The 16,682-nt window shown below is 37.6% G+C and overlaps 1 protein-coding gene across 1 annotated transcript; it reads left to right on the plus strand.

Moving 5' to 3' along the window:
* Positions 1-654: 654 nt before the first annotated feature.
* On the plus strand, positions 655-12,768 carry LOC131648862 (uncharacterized). The gene is made up of 5 exons (XM_058918589.1): positions 655-1,163; positions 10,812-11,059; positions 11,192-11,253; positions 11,344-11,542; positions 12,608-12,768. The coding sequence occupies exons 1-5, from the start codon at positions 655-657 to the stop codon at positions 12,766-12,768; spliced, it is 1,179 nt and encodes a 392-aa protein (XP_058774572.1).
* The last annotated feature ends 3,914 nt before the right edge of the window (positions 12,769-16,682 follow it).

Here is a 16,682-nt window from a genome sequence, read left to right on the forward strand (position 1 = left end):
GAGAACTGGTGATATGTGTATGATCTTTACGATGCTTTGAATATTATCATACATTTCTTTATAATAAATGATATCTCACCCCTTCTGTTTGAATGTTACCCTCTGTTGGTAACAAGCAGGTAACGACGCAGAGTAGTCGTTTACCTTATAGCTTGAGTCGGTGTGTCTATGCTCTGATACATAGCACTCGGGGGATGTTTGCATGTTTGATTTTAATTTTATATCTTATCGAGTTTTTTTATTGTTATCTTTTATTGAGACATGTTGAATTTTTTGATAGCCATGATTGGCATAGATGTTATGATTTGAATTTATGATGTTCTTTGAATTTCGCGGAGAGGTTATAAAGTTGTTTGGATTTGAATGACTAATGATATATGAGTTTCCTCCGATATAAGTGTTATGTATCCGTGATTCATGAGCATGATTTGTGATTTGGTTATGTTGATATATGTGACACCTCAAATGTTGTTATTGTTTTTGAGATTTTGCACTCTGATTTTCCCTATTAATTGCAGGCTAGATTTGGGGTGTTACATTAGTGGTATTAGAGCAGGTCGGTTCGTCCGGCCATGTGTCGTGTCGTAGCGTAGTCTAATAATACTCGTATTGTTAGTTGTGCTGATTGCTTTTGTATTATAGTGAAGAGTTGAGATGGTTAGGAGGAATTATGTTGCGATTGCTGCTGCTTTGGAAGCAATGGCTCAAGCTTTGAAACATCAGCCAATTTTTGGTGAGAATTCTGCTTCTCGCAATTTGGCTACCTTCTTAAGGGAGAATCCGCCATTGTTCAAGAGAACTCATGATCCTGATGGCGCATTGACATGGCTAAAGGAGATTGAGAGAATCTTCCGTGTGATGGATTATACTCCATATCAGAAGGTTTGGCATGGGACTCATATGCTAGCAGTCAAAGCTGATGGCTGGTGTCTAGAGACTCGTCAGAGATTGGAGGTTGTAGGTGAGATCACTTGGGTTGTGTTCCGTAGGGAGTTCTTGAGGAAGTACTTTCCTGAGGACGTCCGTGGAAAGAAGAAAATCGAATTTCTTGAGTTGAGAAAAGGGAATCAGTCGATTGTTGAATATGCTGCTAAGTTTGGAGAGTTGGGTAAGTTTTACCAACATTATGATGGACCAGATGGTGAATTTTCTAAGTGTATCAAGTTTGAGAATGGATTGCACCCAGAAATCAAGAAGGCGATTAGCTACCAGAAGATTTGTGTCTTTGCTGATTTGGTTGATAGTTGTCGGATTTATGAGGAAGATGTTAGAACAAGATTTGTTCTGATCAATATTCTTAGTTTTGATGATAACAAGGATATGAATTTTGTGTGAGATAATGTGGTACTCTAATACATTGCAATTTCCATTTCAGGAAATATATAAAGAGTATGCACAAATCGGCGCTCAGAAGCTTTGTCTCAGAAGGTTCAGCATGCAACATCAGAACATGGTCTGGCAAGACATCAGAAGATGGTCAAGGCAGAATCAGAACATGGGTCTATGGAAGCATCAGAAGAACTTGAGATCAGAAGCAGAAGCAGTGAAGTTCTCATGGTATCACGCTCAGAAGCACTTCAAGGTCAGAAGACAAGAAGATGCTTTGCACCAAGCTGTTTGACTCTGATGATATTCAAATATTTTATTCAAACATCAGATCAGAAGAAAGTACAAGTGGCAGGCTACGGTGAGTGACAAAAGGAACGTTGGAAGCTATTAAAGGCAACATCAGTAGACACAGCGTGAACAAGGCTCGAGGTAGTTGACAAAAGCGTGAAACATTAAATGCAAAGCTGTACGGAACACGCAAAGCATTAAATGCGCTCAACGGTCATCTTCTCAAACGCCTATAAATATGAAGTTCTGATGAGAAGCAAGGTTAACAACTCTGAATCAAATTCTGTGAATATTAACTTGCTGAAACGCTGTTCAATTCAAAGTTTAGAAACTTCATCTTCATCAAAGCTCACTACATTGCTGTTGTAATATATTAGTGAGATTAAGCTTAAACGTTAAGAGAAATATCACTGTTGTGATTATAGCTTTTCAGAAGCATTTGTAATACTCTTAGAATTGATTACATTAATTTGTAAGGAACTAGAGTGATCAAGTGTTGATCAGGATACTCTAGGAAGTCTTAGCTTGTGTCTAAGCAATTGTTCCTGGAGTGATCAGGTTGTGATCAGGATACTCTAGAAGACTTAGTCGCGGACTAAGTGGAAAACCATTGTAATCTGTTGCGATTAGTGGATTAAATCCTCAGGTGAGGTAAATCACTCCGCGGGGGTGGACTGGAGTAGTTTAGTTAACAACGAACCAGGATAAAAATAACTGTGCAATTTATTTTTATCGTTCAAGTTTTTAAGACTACACTTATTCAAACCCCCCCTTTCTAAGTGTTTTTCTATCCTTCAATTGGCATCAGAGCGCCGGTTCTAAGGTGCAAGCACTTAACCGTGTTTAGAAAAGATTCAGGAAGAGAAAAACGCTTCAGTAAAAGATGGCTGGTGAAATTCCAACAAATCCAGCTGCATCTACATCTGGCTCTGCTGAGCAATACAATGGTAACAATGGTTATACTAGACCACTAATATTCGATGGTGAAAACTTTGAATATTGGAAAGATAAACTGGAAAGTTACTTTCTTGGTCTGGATGCTGATCTATGGGATCTTCTGTTGGATGGTTACAAACATCCTGTTAAAGCTACTGGTGTAAGGCTCACGAGAAGTGAAATGACTGATGATCAAAAGAAAGATTTCAAGAATCATCATAAATGCAGGACTGTTTTGTTGAATGCTATCTCTCATGCTGAGTATGAGAAGATATCTAACAGGGAAACTGTCCATGATATATATGAGTCTTTGAAAATGACCCATGAGGGAAATGCTCAAGTCAAGGAGACTAAAGCTCTTGCTCTAATCCAGAAATATGAAGCCTTCAAGATGGAGGATGATGAAGACATTGAAAAGATGTTTTCAAGATTTCAAACTCTTACTGCTGGATTGAGAGTTCTCGACAAAGGCTACACCAAGGCTGATCATGTAAAGAAGATCATCAGAAGTTTGCCCAGAATATGGGGCCCAATGGTGACTGCATTCAAGATTGCGAAGAATCTGAATGAAGTTTCTTTGGAAGAACTTATCAGTGTCTTGAGGAGTCATGAGATTGAACTTGACGCTAATGAACCTCAGAAGAAAGGTAAGTCTATTGCATTAAAATCTAATATTAAAAAATGCACTAACGCTTTTCAGGCTAAAGAAGAAGATCCTGAAGAATCAGAATCTGAAGAAGAAGATGAACTGTCCATGATCTCCAGAAGGGTGAACCAACTCTGGAAGAGCAAGCAAAGGAAGTTCAGAGGCTTCAGAAGTTCAAAGAGATTTGAACGTGGAGAATCTTCTGGTGACAGAAGATCTGACAAGAAGAAGGCTGTCTGCTATGAGTGCAATGAGCCTGGACATTACAAGAATGAGTGTCCAAAACTTCAGAAGGAAAATCCCAAGAAGAAGTTTCATAAGAAGAAAGGTCTTATGGCAACATGGGATGATTCTGAATCAGAATCAGGATCAGACTCTGAAGGAGAGCAGGCAAACTTTGCGCTGATGGCTACAGAAGATGATGGATCAGAATCTACATCAGAATCAAATTCTGAAGAGGTATTTTCTGAACTATCTAGAAAAGAGTTAGTTTCCAGTCTAACAGAGCTTCTTGGATTAAAAGGTCATCTTAGTATCAAATACAAAAAGCTGAAAAAGCAATTTGAATTTGAAACTAAGAAGCTTGAGTTGGAAAATTCTGAATTAAAAGAAAAAAGTTTTAAAATTATCCAATAATGTTGGATCTCCTTCTGATTCAGAAAAATCCACTCCTAGTCTGAATCATATTCTCAAAGAATATGATTTAAGTTTCAGGAAGTTCTTATCTAGAAGTATTGGCAGAAGTCAGCTAGCTTCTATGATATATGCTGTGTCTGGAAACAAGAGAGTTGGCATTGGTTATGAGGGTGAAACCCCATACAAACTTGAACCTGTAGATGATATGAAAATCTCATACAAGCCATTGTATGATCAGTTCAGGTATGGCCACTCACATGACATTAGGCACACATCACATGCTCAAAGTTTTCACATAACACACACCAAGAAGCATGTGACACAACCTAAGAAATATCATAGAACTCAGAACAAGAAGTATCATACTGTTCCTCCTGTTAAATATTTTGCTAAACCCAAGTTCAATCAGAACTTGAGGAGAACTAACAAGAAAGGACCCAAGAAATTGTGGCTACCTAAGGAAAAGATTATTCCTATTGCAAATATCCTTGGCGGAAAAGAGGACAAAAAGCAAAATGTCATGGTACCTGGACTCTGGGTGCTCGCGACACATGACGGGAAGAAGGTCTACATTCCAAGACCTGGTGCTTAAACCAGGTGGAGAAGTCAAGTTTGGAGGAGATCAGAAGGGCAAAATCATTGGCTCTGGAACCATAAGTCTTGGTAACTCTCCTTCCATAACTAATGTACTTCTTGTAGAAGGATTAACGCATAACTTATTGTCCATAAGTCAATTAAGTGACAATGGTTATGATATAATCTTCAATCAAAAGTCTTGCAAGGCTGTAAGTCAGAAGGATGGCTCAATCCTATTTACAGGCAAGAGGAAGAACAACATTTATAAGATTGATCTTTCTGATCTTGAGAAGCAGAAGGTGACTTGTCTTATGTCTGTTTCTGAAGAGCAATGGGTCTGGCACAGAAGATTAGGACATGCTAGTTTGAGAAAGATTTCTCAGATTAACAAACTAAATCTGGTCAGAGGACTCCCAAATCTGAAATACAAATCAGATGCTCTTTGTGAAGCATGTCAGAAGGGAAAGTTCTCCAGACCTACATTCAAGTCTAAGAATGTTGTTTCTACCTCAAGGCCGTTAGAACTCTTGCACATTGATCTGTTTGGCCCAGTCAAAACAGCATCTGTCAGAGGGAAGAAATATGGTTTAGTCATCGTTGATGATTATAGCCGCTGGACATGGGTAAAGTTCTTGAAACACAAGGATGAGTCTCATTCAGTGTTCTTTGAATTCTGCACTCAGATCCAATCTGAGAAGGAGTGCAAAATCATAAAGGTCAGAAGTGATCATGGTGGCGAATTTGAGAACAGATTCTTTGAGAAGTTCTTCAAAGAAAATGGTATTGCCCATGATTTCTCTTGTCCTAGAACTCCACAGCAAAATGGAGTTGTAGAGCGAAAGAATAGGACTCTACAAGAAATGGCTAGAACCATGATCAATGAAACCAATATGGCTAAGCATTTCTGGGCAGAAGCAATTAACACTGCGTGTTATATTCAGAATAGAATCTCTATCAGACCTATTCTAAATAAGACTCCTAATGAATTGTGGAAGAACAGAAAGCCCAACATTTCATATTTCCATCCTTTTGGATGTGTATGTTTTATTCTGAATACTAAAGATCATCTTGGTAAGTTTGATTCCAAAGCACAAAAGTGTTTCCTTCTTGGATATTCTGAACGCTCTAAAGGCTACAGAGTATACAATACTGAAACATTGATTGTAGAAGAATCAATCAATATCAGGTTTGATGATAAGCTTGGTCTTGAAAAACCAAAGCAGTTTGAGAATTTTGCAGATTTTGATATTGATATATCAGAAGCAGAAGAACCAAGAAGCAAAGCTGCAGAAGCTGGTAGTCTCAGAAGCAATGGATCAGAAGATCAAATTGCTGCATCTTTAGAGAATCTTAGGATTTCTGAAGAACCAACTATCAGAAGATCACCTAGACTTGCCTCAGCTCATTCAGAAGATGTGATTCTTGGGAAGAAATATGATCCTATCAGAACCAGATCATTTCTTAAGAATGACAATCAGAATCAAAAGGCGTAAAGTCTATTCATATTTTACAGCTGTCATCCATTATCTGATGGTGAACACGTGTGTGTGCAGTTAGTACAAAGCGTGCAGTTGAAAAGACGCCGACCTAGGTAACTGTGTTAAATCAATTCATTTACCATGTTCTCTCTCCTAATGTCATTTCTCATTAAATGCATATTGATTTCTTTATTTTCAAATCTTTTAAATAACCCGCTTCATCTTCATTCCCTCTTTTTCTCTTTCTCTCTCTCTCTCTCTCTCTCTCTCTCTCTCTCTCTCTCTCTCTCTCTCTCTCTCTCTCTCTTGTGCATCCCCTTCGTTGCAATTTTTTTCAAACCCTAGTTTTTGATTTGATCTCAAAGCATCATCATCATGAACTCATCTTCCTGTTCATCGAACTCAAAAGAAAAGCTCACCTCTACACAGATCCTTCTAAGCAAATATGAGTATGCTCCATTGAAAACATGCTTAATACCCACGAAAGAACTAGAAGTTCTATGTGAATCTGCTGTGGACATCAACAACCTAAAAGCAAATGGCTTTAAGTGTGATGCAAGAATCTTTGAGCAAGGATGGTCTAAGTATCTTGATAGATTGGTTGGTCCAATTTATCCTGAACTTGTGAAGGATTTCTGGGTACATGCAACGGTTACCCCAACTGCCATCATTTCATTCGTGCTAGGGCATGAAGTGGTTATCACTGAAAAGCTCATCAGGAAGCTGTACAATCTGAATGATGAAGAAGGCTGGACTGGTTTTCGACATGCATCAGTTGATTGGTCTAAAGTTGAACAACAAATCTCTCAGACTTTTGGAATTGACTCTAATAACACAGGCACCTTAAGGCCGTTTTATAAAGTATGGGCTGAGATTATTCTGGGTTCCCTTCACCATAGAAAGAGGATGCTCTCCTCCTCCTACATCAGTCCAGATCACAAGTACACTCTTTTCTGCATTGGCAAAAAGACTGAGATCAACATCTCCCATATTTTGTTTGAGAATCTGAAGACTTCTATCTTTGAGTCAAGAGAACACGAAAGGGCGAAGTACCCTCATATTTCAAGAACGACTATTCCTTTTGGAAGAATGATCTCAGACATTCTGATTGAAAGCAAAGTGCTGGACTCCATCAGAAATCTCAATGCGTCCCATTTTCTTGGAGTAGTTCAAGGTCCAATTTTCAATGGCGTGGATTTATTCAGACTGGAACTCATTCAAAATGTACCTTCTGTGTGCACAAGCTTTCCTGACATTCTGTCAAGAAGAGTTGCTGTTGAAGGTTTTGTATCTTTGTTTCAAAAAGAACTGCATCAGGTTGTCAAGCTTTACCTGGAAGATTGTGTTAGGAAGCAATCAGATATTGATCCTGCTTGGATCCGTGGCAGAGTACTTCCGTCCAAGGCTGATCTTCTGAAGAAGGATCAGAAGGAACTAAAGGCTAGGCTAAAAAGAAAAGCCCAAGAAGATGAGGCTAAGAAATCCAAGAAGTTGAGAGTCACCTATGATCCTGACAAGGTGGACTCTGAAGAACGAAGAGATAAAAGGATCAGAGATTCCTTTCGCAGAACCAGATCTTCTTCTTCTGTACAAACCTCCAGGCAGGTTTTTACTCCACCTCCTTCTGTCCCTAAACCATCTTTCCAATCACCTCCATCTGAACCAAAAGTAAACTTCACCTTACCTAATCCTTCTCCATCATCCTTCTCCTCTCCCATTCTAAACCCCACACCTTTAAGTATTCTTCCCCCAACTCCTTATGATAAATCTTTCTCACCAATTCCCTTTACAAATACTCCATCCTCTTCTCATTCTATCATTTCTGATATTCCATCTTCATCAATCATTCTCTCAGATATCCCTTCTTCCTCATCCACCGCACCTCCAACTTGTATATCCCATCCCTTACCTACCAGAAAATCCAAACCTTACTGTCTTCTCTACCCTGACTACAAATTCACCTTCAATCCGCCTGAACCTGAACCCTATACCTACCTGGAACTTTTCAGACATGAGGTGATTAGCAGTCTAGACCTTCTGAAGGATGCATTTCTAAATGGTCTGGATGATGTTTCTACAAGAAATCTCTGGTGATAATGGTATATACTACCATCCTCTCAGAAATTGTGTTGTTGCTGAGGAGAAGTCCTTTTTGGATGAATTGGAACAAGCAAGGCTGGCTGCTGCATTAGAAGCTAATCCATGCAGGGATATTGTTATCTGGATTCCTGATTATCCAGTTCTACTTGGGGATTTCAAGACCCTCTTTGACTTTCTGAGGGAAAACCCTTCTGGGAAAGACCCAAGCTTGGTCATTCCAGAAGTTGTTGACCCACCAGAAGTTGAAGGTCCTTCTGCTCCCAGGAATCTTGCTGCCATTCTTCAGGCACTTGAGAATGGAGATTCGGAAATTCCTGCTGTAGATTATGGAGATGCTTCTATGCAAGAAGCAGATGTAGAAGATCATGTTGCTGAATCAGTTCTTGTTGAGGAAATCCCTGCAAATGATCTATCTATGGAAGCTACAGATCACAATGCTATTCCTGTGGTTAGAAGCTGTGAAGCTTCTTCTGATGAATCTTCTCGTCTTGCAAGAACTCTGGAAGATATTCAGAAGAAACAGGATGAGTTTAGAGCTTTCATGGAAAGGCAAGAAGGATACAACAATGGGGTTCAAGAGATGCTGGCCAAGATCTTGTCAAGGCTAGGGTAGTCTTAGATTGAGTCTGTGTTGTTTTGTTTTTGCTTTTGCTGCATCTGTTTTTGTGCATCTTGTCTTCCTTCTCTTCATGTACTTCTGTACCTGTTGTTTGAACTTCAATGAAATCATCTTTTTCCTCCGTGTGTCTCTTTTTGTTTGTATCTGAATCTTTTCTGTTTTTTGATGATATGACAAAAAGGGGGAGAAATATGTGATAAATGATTTAATTTAATCAGTTGCTGTACTAACAGAACTTGCAAAGTTCTATGTTTTTAAGTTGTGTTGTTGCAGGAATCAAAGATTCAAGATCAACATGAGAAGTAACAAGATGAATCAAGCTCTTGGATTCTTGAAGCAAGCTGAGTGCTAGGAAGCTTCAGAATCAGAAGCAAGAAGGAAGACTGATCAGAAATAGCTCTTGGATTCTTGAAGCAAGCTGAGTGCTAGGAAGTTTCAGAATCAGAAGCAAGAATGATCAGAAATTCTGATAATAGAATATGATCCAAATCATTGGCTATTTGCTTTGATACATTGTCTATTGGATCTGATATATTCTATATGGCTTATATGGCTCTGATACATATTTTGTGTTCTGATACACATTTTATGTTCTAACTCAATCATGCTGACTTTTGTCGTTTAGTTTTGTTCTGTAACATTTCAGGATGTAGAGATGCTCTGGTACATTCAACAATGTTCTGATACAATCTAGCATGAAGTGATGTAAGAAGAAATTCAAAGCTCTGAAGCTATCCGAGGGAAGCAGAAATCAGAAGCTGTGAATGTTCTAAAGATCCAGAAAAATCAAGTTCTGAAGCTGTCCTAAATGGAAGCATGAATCAGAAGCTGTGAATGTTCTGAAGATCAAAGAAATTCAAGTTCTGAAGCTGTCCTAAATGGAAGCAGGAATCAGAAGCTGTGAATGTTCTGAAGATCAAAGAAATTCAAGTTCTGAAGCTGTCCTGAATGGAAGCAGAAATCAGAAGCTGTGAGTGTTCTAGGGATCTAAAGAAATTCAAGTTCTGAAGCTGTCCAATGGAAGCAGAAGTCAGAAGCTATGAATTATCAGAAGCAAGAAGCTTATGTGATCGTCTCTACCGAAATAATCAGGGAAGTCTTTTATTATTAAAGTTCTTCGAGTATTTATTTCAGGGGGAGATTATTCATCTCAGGGGGAGATTGTTAATCTCAGGGGGAGACATATTCACATGCTTATGCTATAGCTGTGTAATTTGTCTTTAGCCGTCTGCTCTTTCTGATCGCAAATTCATATCATTTATATATGTTTTTGTCATCATCAAAAAGGGGGAGATTGTTAGAACAAGATTTGTTCTGATCAATATTCTTAGTTTTGATGATAACAAGGATATGAATTTTGTGTGAGATAATGTGGTACTCTAATACATTGCAATTTCCATTTCAGGAAATATATAAAGAGTATGCACAAATCGGCGCTCAGAAGCTTTGTCTCAGAAGGTTCAGCATGCAACATCAGAACATGGTCTGACAAGACATCAGAAGATGGTCAAGGCAGAATCAGAACATGGATCTATGGAAGCATCAGAAGAACTTGAGATCAGAAGCAGAAGCACTGAAGTTCTCATGGTATCACGCTCAGAAGCACTTCAAGGTCAGAAGACAAGAAGATGCTTTGCACCAAGCTGTTTGACTCTGATGATATTCAAATATTTTATTCAAACATCAGATCAGAAGAAAGTACAAGTGGCAGGCTACGCTGACTGACAAAAGGAACGTTGGAAGCTATTAAAGGCAACGTCAGTAGACACAGCGTGAACAAGGCTCGAGGTAGTTGACAAAAGCGTGAAACATTAAATGCAAAGCTGTACGGAACATGCAAAGCATTAAATGCGCTCAACGGTCATCTTCTCAAACGCCTATAAATATGAAGTTCTGATGAGAAGCAAGGTTAACAACTCTGAATCAAATTCTGTGAATATTAACTTGCTGAAACGCTGTTCAATTCAAAGCTCAAAAACTTCATCTTCATCAAAGCTCACTACATTGATGTTGTAATATATTAGTGAGATTAAGCTTAAACGTTAAGATGGGAAACTCTTAAGTCGGCTACCGAGATTCGAATCTTCTTAGGATTAAGCCCGTTATTATAGAAGGTTCATTGAAGGATTCTCTAAGCTGGCACTTCCGTTGACTAAGTTGACGTGCAAGAGTAAGGCTTTTGTGTGGGATCTTTAATATGAAGAGAGGTTTACCGAGTTGAAGAAGAGATTGACATCGGCACCGATTTTGATATAGCCAAATTCGGAAGAATGTTTGTAGTTTATTGTGATGCTTCTAAGATGGGATTAGGAGGTGTGCTCATGAAAAATGATAAGGTTGTTGCTTATGGGTCGAGGCAGTTAAGAGATCATGAGAAGAACTATCCTACGCATGATTTAGAGCTTGCTGCTATTGTGTTTGTATTGAATATTTGGAGGCATTATCTCTATGGTTCTAGATTTGAAGTGTTTAGCGACCATAAGAGCTTGAAGTATTTGTTTGATCAGAAAGAATTGAATATGAGGCAATGAAGGTGGTTAAAGTTGTTGAAAGACTATGACTTTGGTTTGAATTATCATCCAGGAAAAGCTAATGTTGTGGCCGATGCCTTGAGTCGAAATACGTTGCATATGTCGGCTATGATGGTTAAGGAGTTGGAATTGATTGAACAATTCTGCGATATGAGTTTGGTATGTGAAGTGACACCTAAGAGTTTTAGATTGGGTATGCTGAAGATTAATAATGATTTTCTGGATAATATCGGAGAAGCTCAGAAGTTGGATGTGAAATTGGTAAATTCGATGGTTAGAATCGATCAAGCTGAGAGTGATGATTTTAAGTTGGATGCGCAAGGTGTGTTGAGATTCCCTAATCGGATTTGTATTCCTGATGATGTGGATTTGAAGAGAGCGATTCTTGAAGAAGGTCACAGAAGTAATTTGAGTATTCATCCAGAAGCTACAAAGATGTACCAAGATTTGAAGAACTTATTTTGGTGGCCTGGAATGAAGCATGACATAGCTCATTTTGTGTATGCATGTTTGACTTGTCATAAGTCAAAAGTTGAACATCAGAAGCTTGCAGGGTTAATGCAACCGTTGGAAGTTCCGGAATGGAAACGGGATAGCATTTTTATAGATTGTGTGACGGGTTTACCGAATACCGTGGGAGGTCATGATTCTATTTGGGTGATCGTTAATAGGCTTACGAAGTCGGCTCATTTTGTACCTATTAACATCACATATCCAGTTTCTAAGTTGGCGGAGATTTATACCAATGTGATTGTTAAGATGCATGGTGTTCCTTTGTGTATTATTTCAGATAGAGATCCAAGGTTCACTTCAAATTTTTGGAAATATTTGCAAGAGGCATTGGGTTCTAAGTTGAGGTTGAGTTCGGCGTATCATCCTCAAACAGATGGTCTGACAGAGAGGATTATTCAGTTGTTAGAGGATTTGTTGAGAGCTTGTGTTCTTGAGTAGGGAAGTACGTGGGATACTCATTTTCCATTGATTGAGTTCACTTACAACAATAGTTACCATTCTAGTATTGGAATGGCGCCTTTCGAAACATTGTATGGTCGGAGATGTAGGACTCTGTTGTGTTGGCATGAATCTGGTGAGAGTGTAGTGGTTGGACCTGAGATTGTTCGAGAGACTACTGAGAAGGTTAAGTTGATTCGTGATAAGATGGAGACTTCTCAAAGTAGGCTGAAGAGTTACCATGACAAGAGAAGGAAAGATTTTGAATTTCAAGCGGGTGATCATGTATTTTTTAGAGTTACACTGATGACCGGTGTGGGGAGAGTGTTAAAGTCGAAGAAGCTCACTCCTCGTTTTATTGGACCGTATCAGATTTCAGAAAAGGTTGAGAATGTGGCATATAGAGTGGAGTTAGCGCCGAATATTTCGAATTTGCACGATGTGTTTCATGTGTCCCAACTTCGGAAATATATTTCTGATACTTCTCATGTGATTCATATGGATGATGTGCAAGTAGGGGATAATCTCACGGTGGAAACTATGCCAGTAAGGATTGAGGATTGCGAGACGAAGACGCTTAGAGGCAAAAAGATTACTTTGGTGAAGGTAGTTTGGTCGGGAGCTACCAGAGAGTTTGATGTGGTAGTTGGAAAGCAAGATGCGAGAGTCATATCCTGAGTTGTTTGACTAAGGTAATTTTCGAGGAAGGAAATATTCTAAATGGGGGAGAGTTGTAACTACCTTTTTTATTTCCCTATTTTATTTAATTGTGTGATGTGAGATTTATTTATTTGATTACGTGTTTAAGTGATTTTGTGTTATTTATTGAGTATTATTAGTAAATAGTAAAAGTTAGTAAGTGTTATGAGCTATTGAGCCTAAATTGGTATTATTAATTGATAGGTGCTAAATAGAGCCCATTAGAAATTTAGAAAGTTAGTAAGGGTTTAACAAAACAAGGGTTTTAGAGAATAGAGGGAGTTAGAACTCATTTGGTGAAAATTGGGAAAATGAAGAGAAGAAGAGAGGAGAGAAGAGAAGCTAGGTCTTGAAGATAGAGTTAGCTTCAATCTAAAATCCAATGTAAGGGTGGGGTTCTTTCAAGCTAAAGGGATGTATAATGATGTTTAAGATGGGTTAGATTGTATGTAGGATCCATGGATTGAATGTTGTAAAATATTAGGGTTTTATGATGAAATTGCACGAATTTTTTATTGAAAACATGTTTTTATTGATGATTGATGATGAGTGATGCTAGATGTTGTGATTATATGTGTTTAATTGTTTATTGGGTTGAGTTTTGAATGGTGGAAGTGTGGTTACGTAGTGGGGTGTGGTTCTGTTATTTTTTTGCATAATCGCACTTCCGCTAAGAGGCACTAACTCGCTAATTGGATGCTGAATGGGAATTTGAAAATGCGCAAGCTTGATAAGCGGAGCAGGTCCACTAAGCGGAGCTGTGTGTAATACCCTAATTTTGACCCCCCCCCCCTGAGATGTCACACCTCTAGACATTTCATCAACTCAAGACAAGTACCCAGAGCAGTCACTTGTTTATCTTGTACTCAATCGAGGGTGTTCAAGAACAAAAGAGCTCAGGCAAAGGATCAATCAATAATAAAATTACCTCTAATACAATCATAGGACTCAAATAATTCATTTATTCACCTATGTTGGTTAGACATCAGTCATCAGGACTCAGATTTGCTCAGGTCACCAAACTAGGGTTTTAAGCCCATCAAGGACTAAAATCAAGGACCACATCTGGGAAACCCTAAAAAGCTCCAGGGCATCACTCAAAGTGTTCAATCATCCTCAAATGATCCCTATGACAATATACAATGGGAATTATACTTCAATTCAAGATCCACAGTCATCAATTTCATCTGACCTACAAATTAGGGTTTTTAACCTAATTCACCTAGACAGTTGACTTTTAATCAGGACATGGCTCCATAACTCAAAACATGGTTCAAGAACTTATATTACCTCAATATTTTCCAATCATATCATACATTTGAGGAGGAGAGCTTGATTCATCACAAAAGTCCAAGATTTCACTTCATTTGGAAAAAGTCAACTATACAAGACCACCTTTGACTTTTAGGGTTTTGGGTCAAACCATGACTTTTAAGGATCAATATCATCAATATATTATCATTGAAGTCATTTGACCAAGAAAAATCAAGAAAATCAATCAAGAATCAAAAAGTCAAAGATTGACTTTTCATACTTAGAAATTTTTTTAAGTGTTTAAAGGTCTTTTTTTTTTCAAAACTTTGGAAGGGAATATCTCAAATTTCAAGCACAAACTGAAAAAAACTTCCAACATCAAATTTGTAGATTTTGATCCAATGAACAACTTTGTCACATATGATTTTTGGCTAAAATCAACTATTGAAGAGATATGGAGCTTCAAAGTGACTGCCTTCATGAAACTAGCAAAAAACCCTAGTTTTATTCAAACCTTATGGGACTTTTTCACTAATTTCCCTAAGGATTTTGGACAAACACCAAATTAATGAATTGAAGTACATGTTAAGGGCTTTCCCAATTATGTTCAACCATCTTCAAATTCATCATGAGCTAATAGATATGATTGACTAAAGTAGGGCATTTGAAGTGAAATTATAGGTCATGTCCAAATTTGAATTTTGCAAATTTTGTACCAATTCCTCTACCAATTGATGCATCCTCATCCATGAGATATCATAAGAGATTTCAAGGAATCAAATGCACTATTTCATCATTTTTGGCCAAGTTGCAAGAATTCAATGCCATGTGATTAAGTAATCATTACAAAATCGAAATCTTGATGAATCACCAAAGAATCATAGGGGATTGATCAAGTGGAATCAAAATTGCCATCATTACATCTTGGATATTTTTGAAATTCCTTCATAACCAAGAAACCAAGTTAACCTCATTAAGCAAAGCTCACTCTCCCTAATTTATTCTGAACCTTTTGCCTATAAATAGAAGAGCATACCTCAGTATTAGACACACCAAAGAAACAAAAATCTTGATTTCTCCTTCTCTCCCTCATACATAGGTTTTTCAAAGGTTCTTTGGCAAGAAGACTCAGATTCTTCAAACCAGAGCTCTTCCTTTGAAAGTAAGTATTCAAACACATCAAAGGAGGAATTTAGAAGTGATCCAAACACCTGGAACACTTCTGTACGTGGAGGATCATCATCTTCACCTCTCACTTGGAGCCATATCAGTTGAGGTCGAGCAAGAAATCCAGGGGAGTTCTAACTCAAGCTAAGCATCTCAACACCTTCCTGAAGGATCATCGAAGCTATTTGGATCGTTGCAGCAACTTTGTAACACGCTTTAATCAGAGCTCAATCTAAATTTCAGAGGTAAGTTTCATAAGCTTCAAACTCTATGATTCATGCTTCATAAATAAAAACTTGTTATACCAACAAGTTTCTGCACCTGAGAGGATCATTAACCCTCAGTCAATTGCATCATATCATGCATATAGAGTATTTCATGTTAATTTTCAATTTTAGGGTTCTAAGTGTTCATGCGTGCGAATTTTGAATTACACTGAAAATAAATGAAATCAAAGGATACCATCATGATCCTTGTTCAAAAACGAGCAAAATCCATGTTTACATCTTTGAGTTTGGTTGAGAAACGAGTGAGATAGCAAATTCATAATTTTGAAGCTTGAGGTTGAAGATGAAGATGGTGGCGCCATTTTCTCAAATTTCCCAGGAATGAGTTTATTTTATTTTGATTGATAGGCGTGTCATCTACGAATTCATCGTAGTGTCCTAATGGTTACAACGCGCGTCCAAAGTCTTGCCTTGCCGTAGGTCTGGGGCTCGATCCCCCCCTCAGACCTTTTGTTTATTTTATTTTACAAATCATTTTTAATGCTTTGCTTTCACGTATAATCACATGGACACCTTTGCTAATCAGTCCACGCGCGTGGCTCAGTTGGTAATTGTTTTATTTGGTAACCTAGAGGGCGTGAGTTCAACCCTTGGCAAGACAAAACCATATTTTTTTACCACTATTTTCTTTCATTTTTATTTACAACTTCACATAATTATTTAACCTATCAAATTAAATCATTTTCACTTGATTTTTCACATAATTTTCATTTAATATATCTTTTTTATGAATAAACCAAAAAAATCACAAAAATATTATTTATTTGATACTTTTTTATTAGGTTTAAAATAACATATTTTTAAGTGTTTTTAAATACTTTAAATATAATTTTCACTTGATTTTCAAAACATAATCTCTTGTAAATATTTTTGTGATAAAACCCTAATCATTTAGGTCTTAATTAGGTATAGACTTTGTCTTTACCCTAATTAAGTTGACTTTTGTCAATTTTCAAACTGTTTTCAAACTTTGATCAAACAGACGATCAAGGTTTTCAGACAACAAAACCTTGTATCATTTCAAATCTCTTCAACTGTTTTTTTCATAAACAGTAAATCAATTTCAGTGGACCTCTAATAGAGTGCAAGACCCAACAACTTTTTCTTTTCATAGTTTGTTTTTTAAAACATCTTTAAACAGAAAACTTCTCATCTGTTTTCAAAACATTCATCTGATATTTGAAG

The sequence above is a fragment of the Vicia villosa genome, linkage group LG2 (genome assembly GCF_029867415.1).
Source record: "Vicia villosa cultivar HV-30 ecotype Madison, WI linkage group LG2, Vvil1.0, whole genome shotgun sequence".
Classification (NCBI taxonomy): domain Eukaryota; kingdom Viridiplantae; phylum Streptophyta; class Magnoliopsida; order Fabales; family Fabaceae; genus Vicia; species Vicia villosa.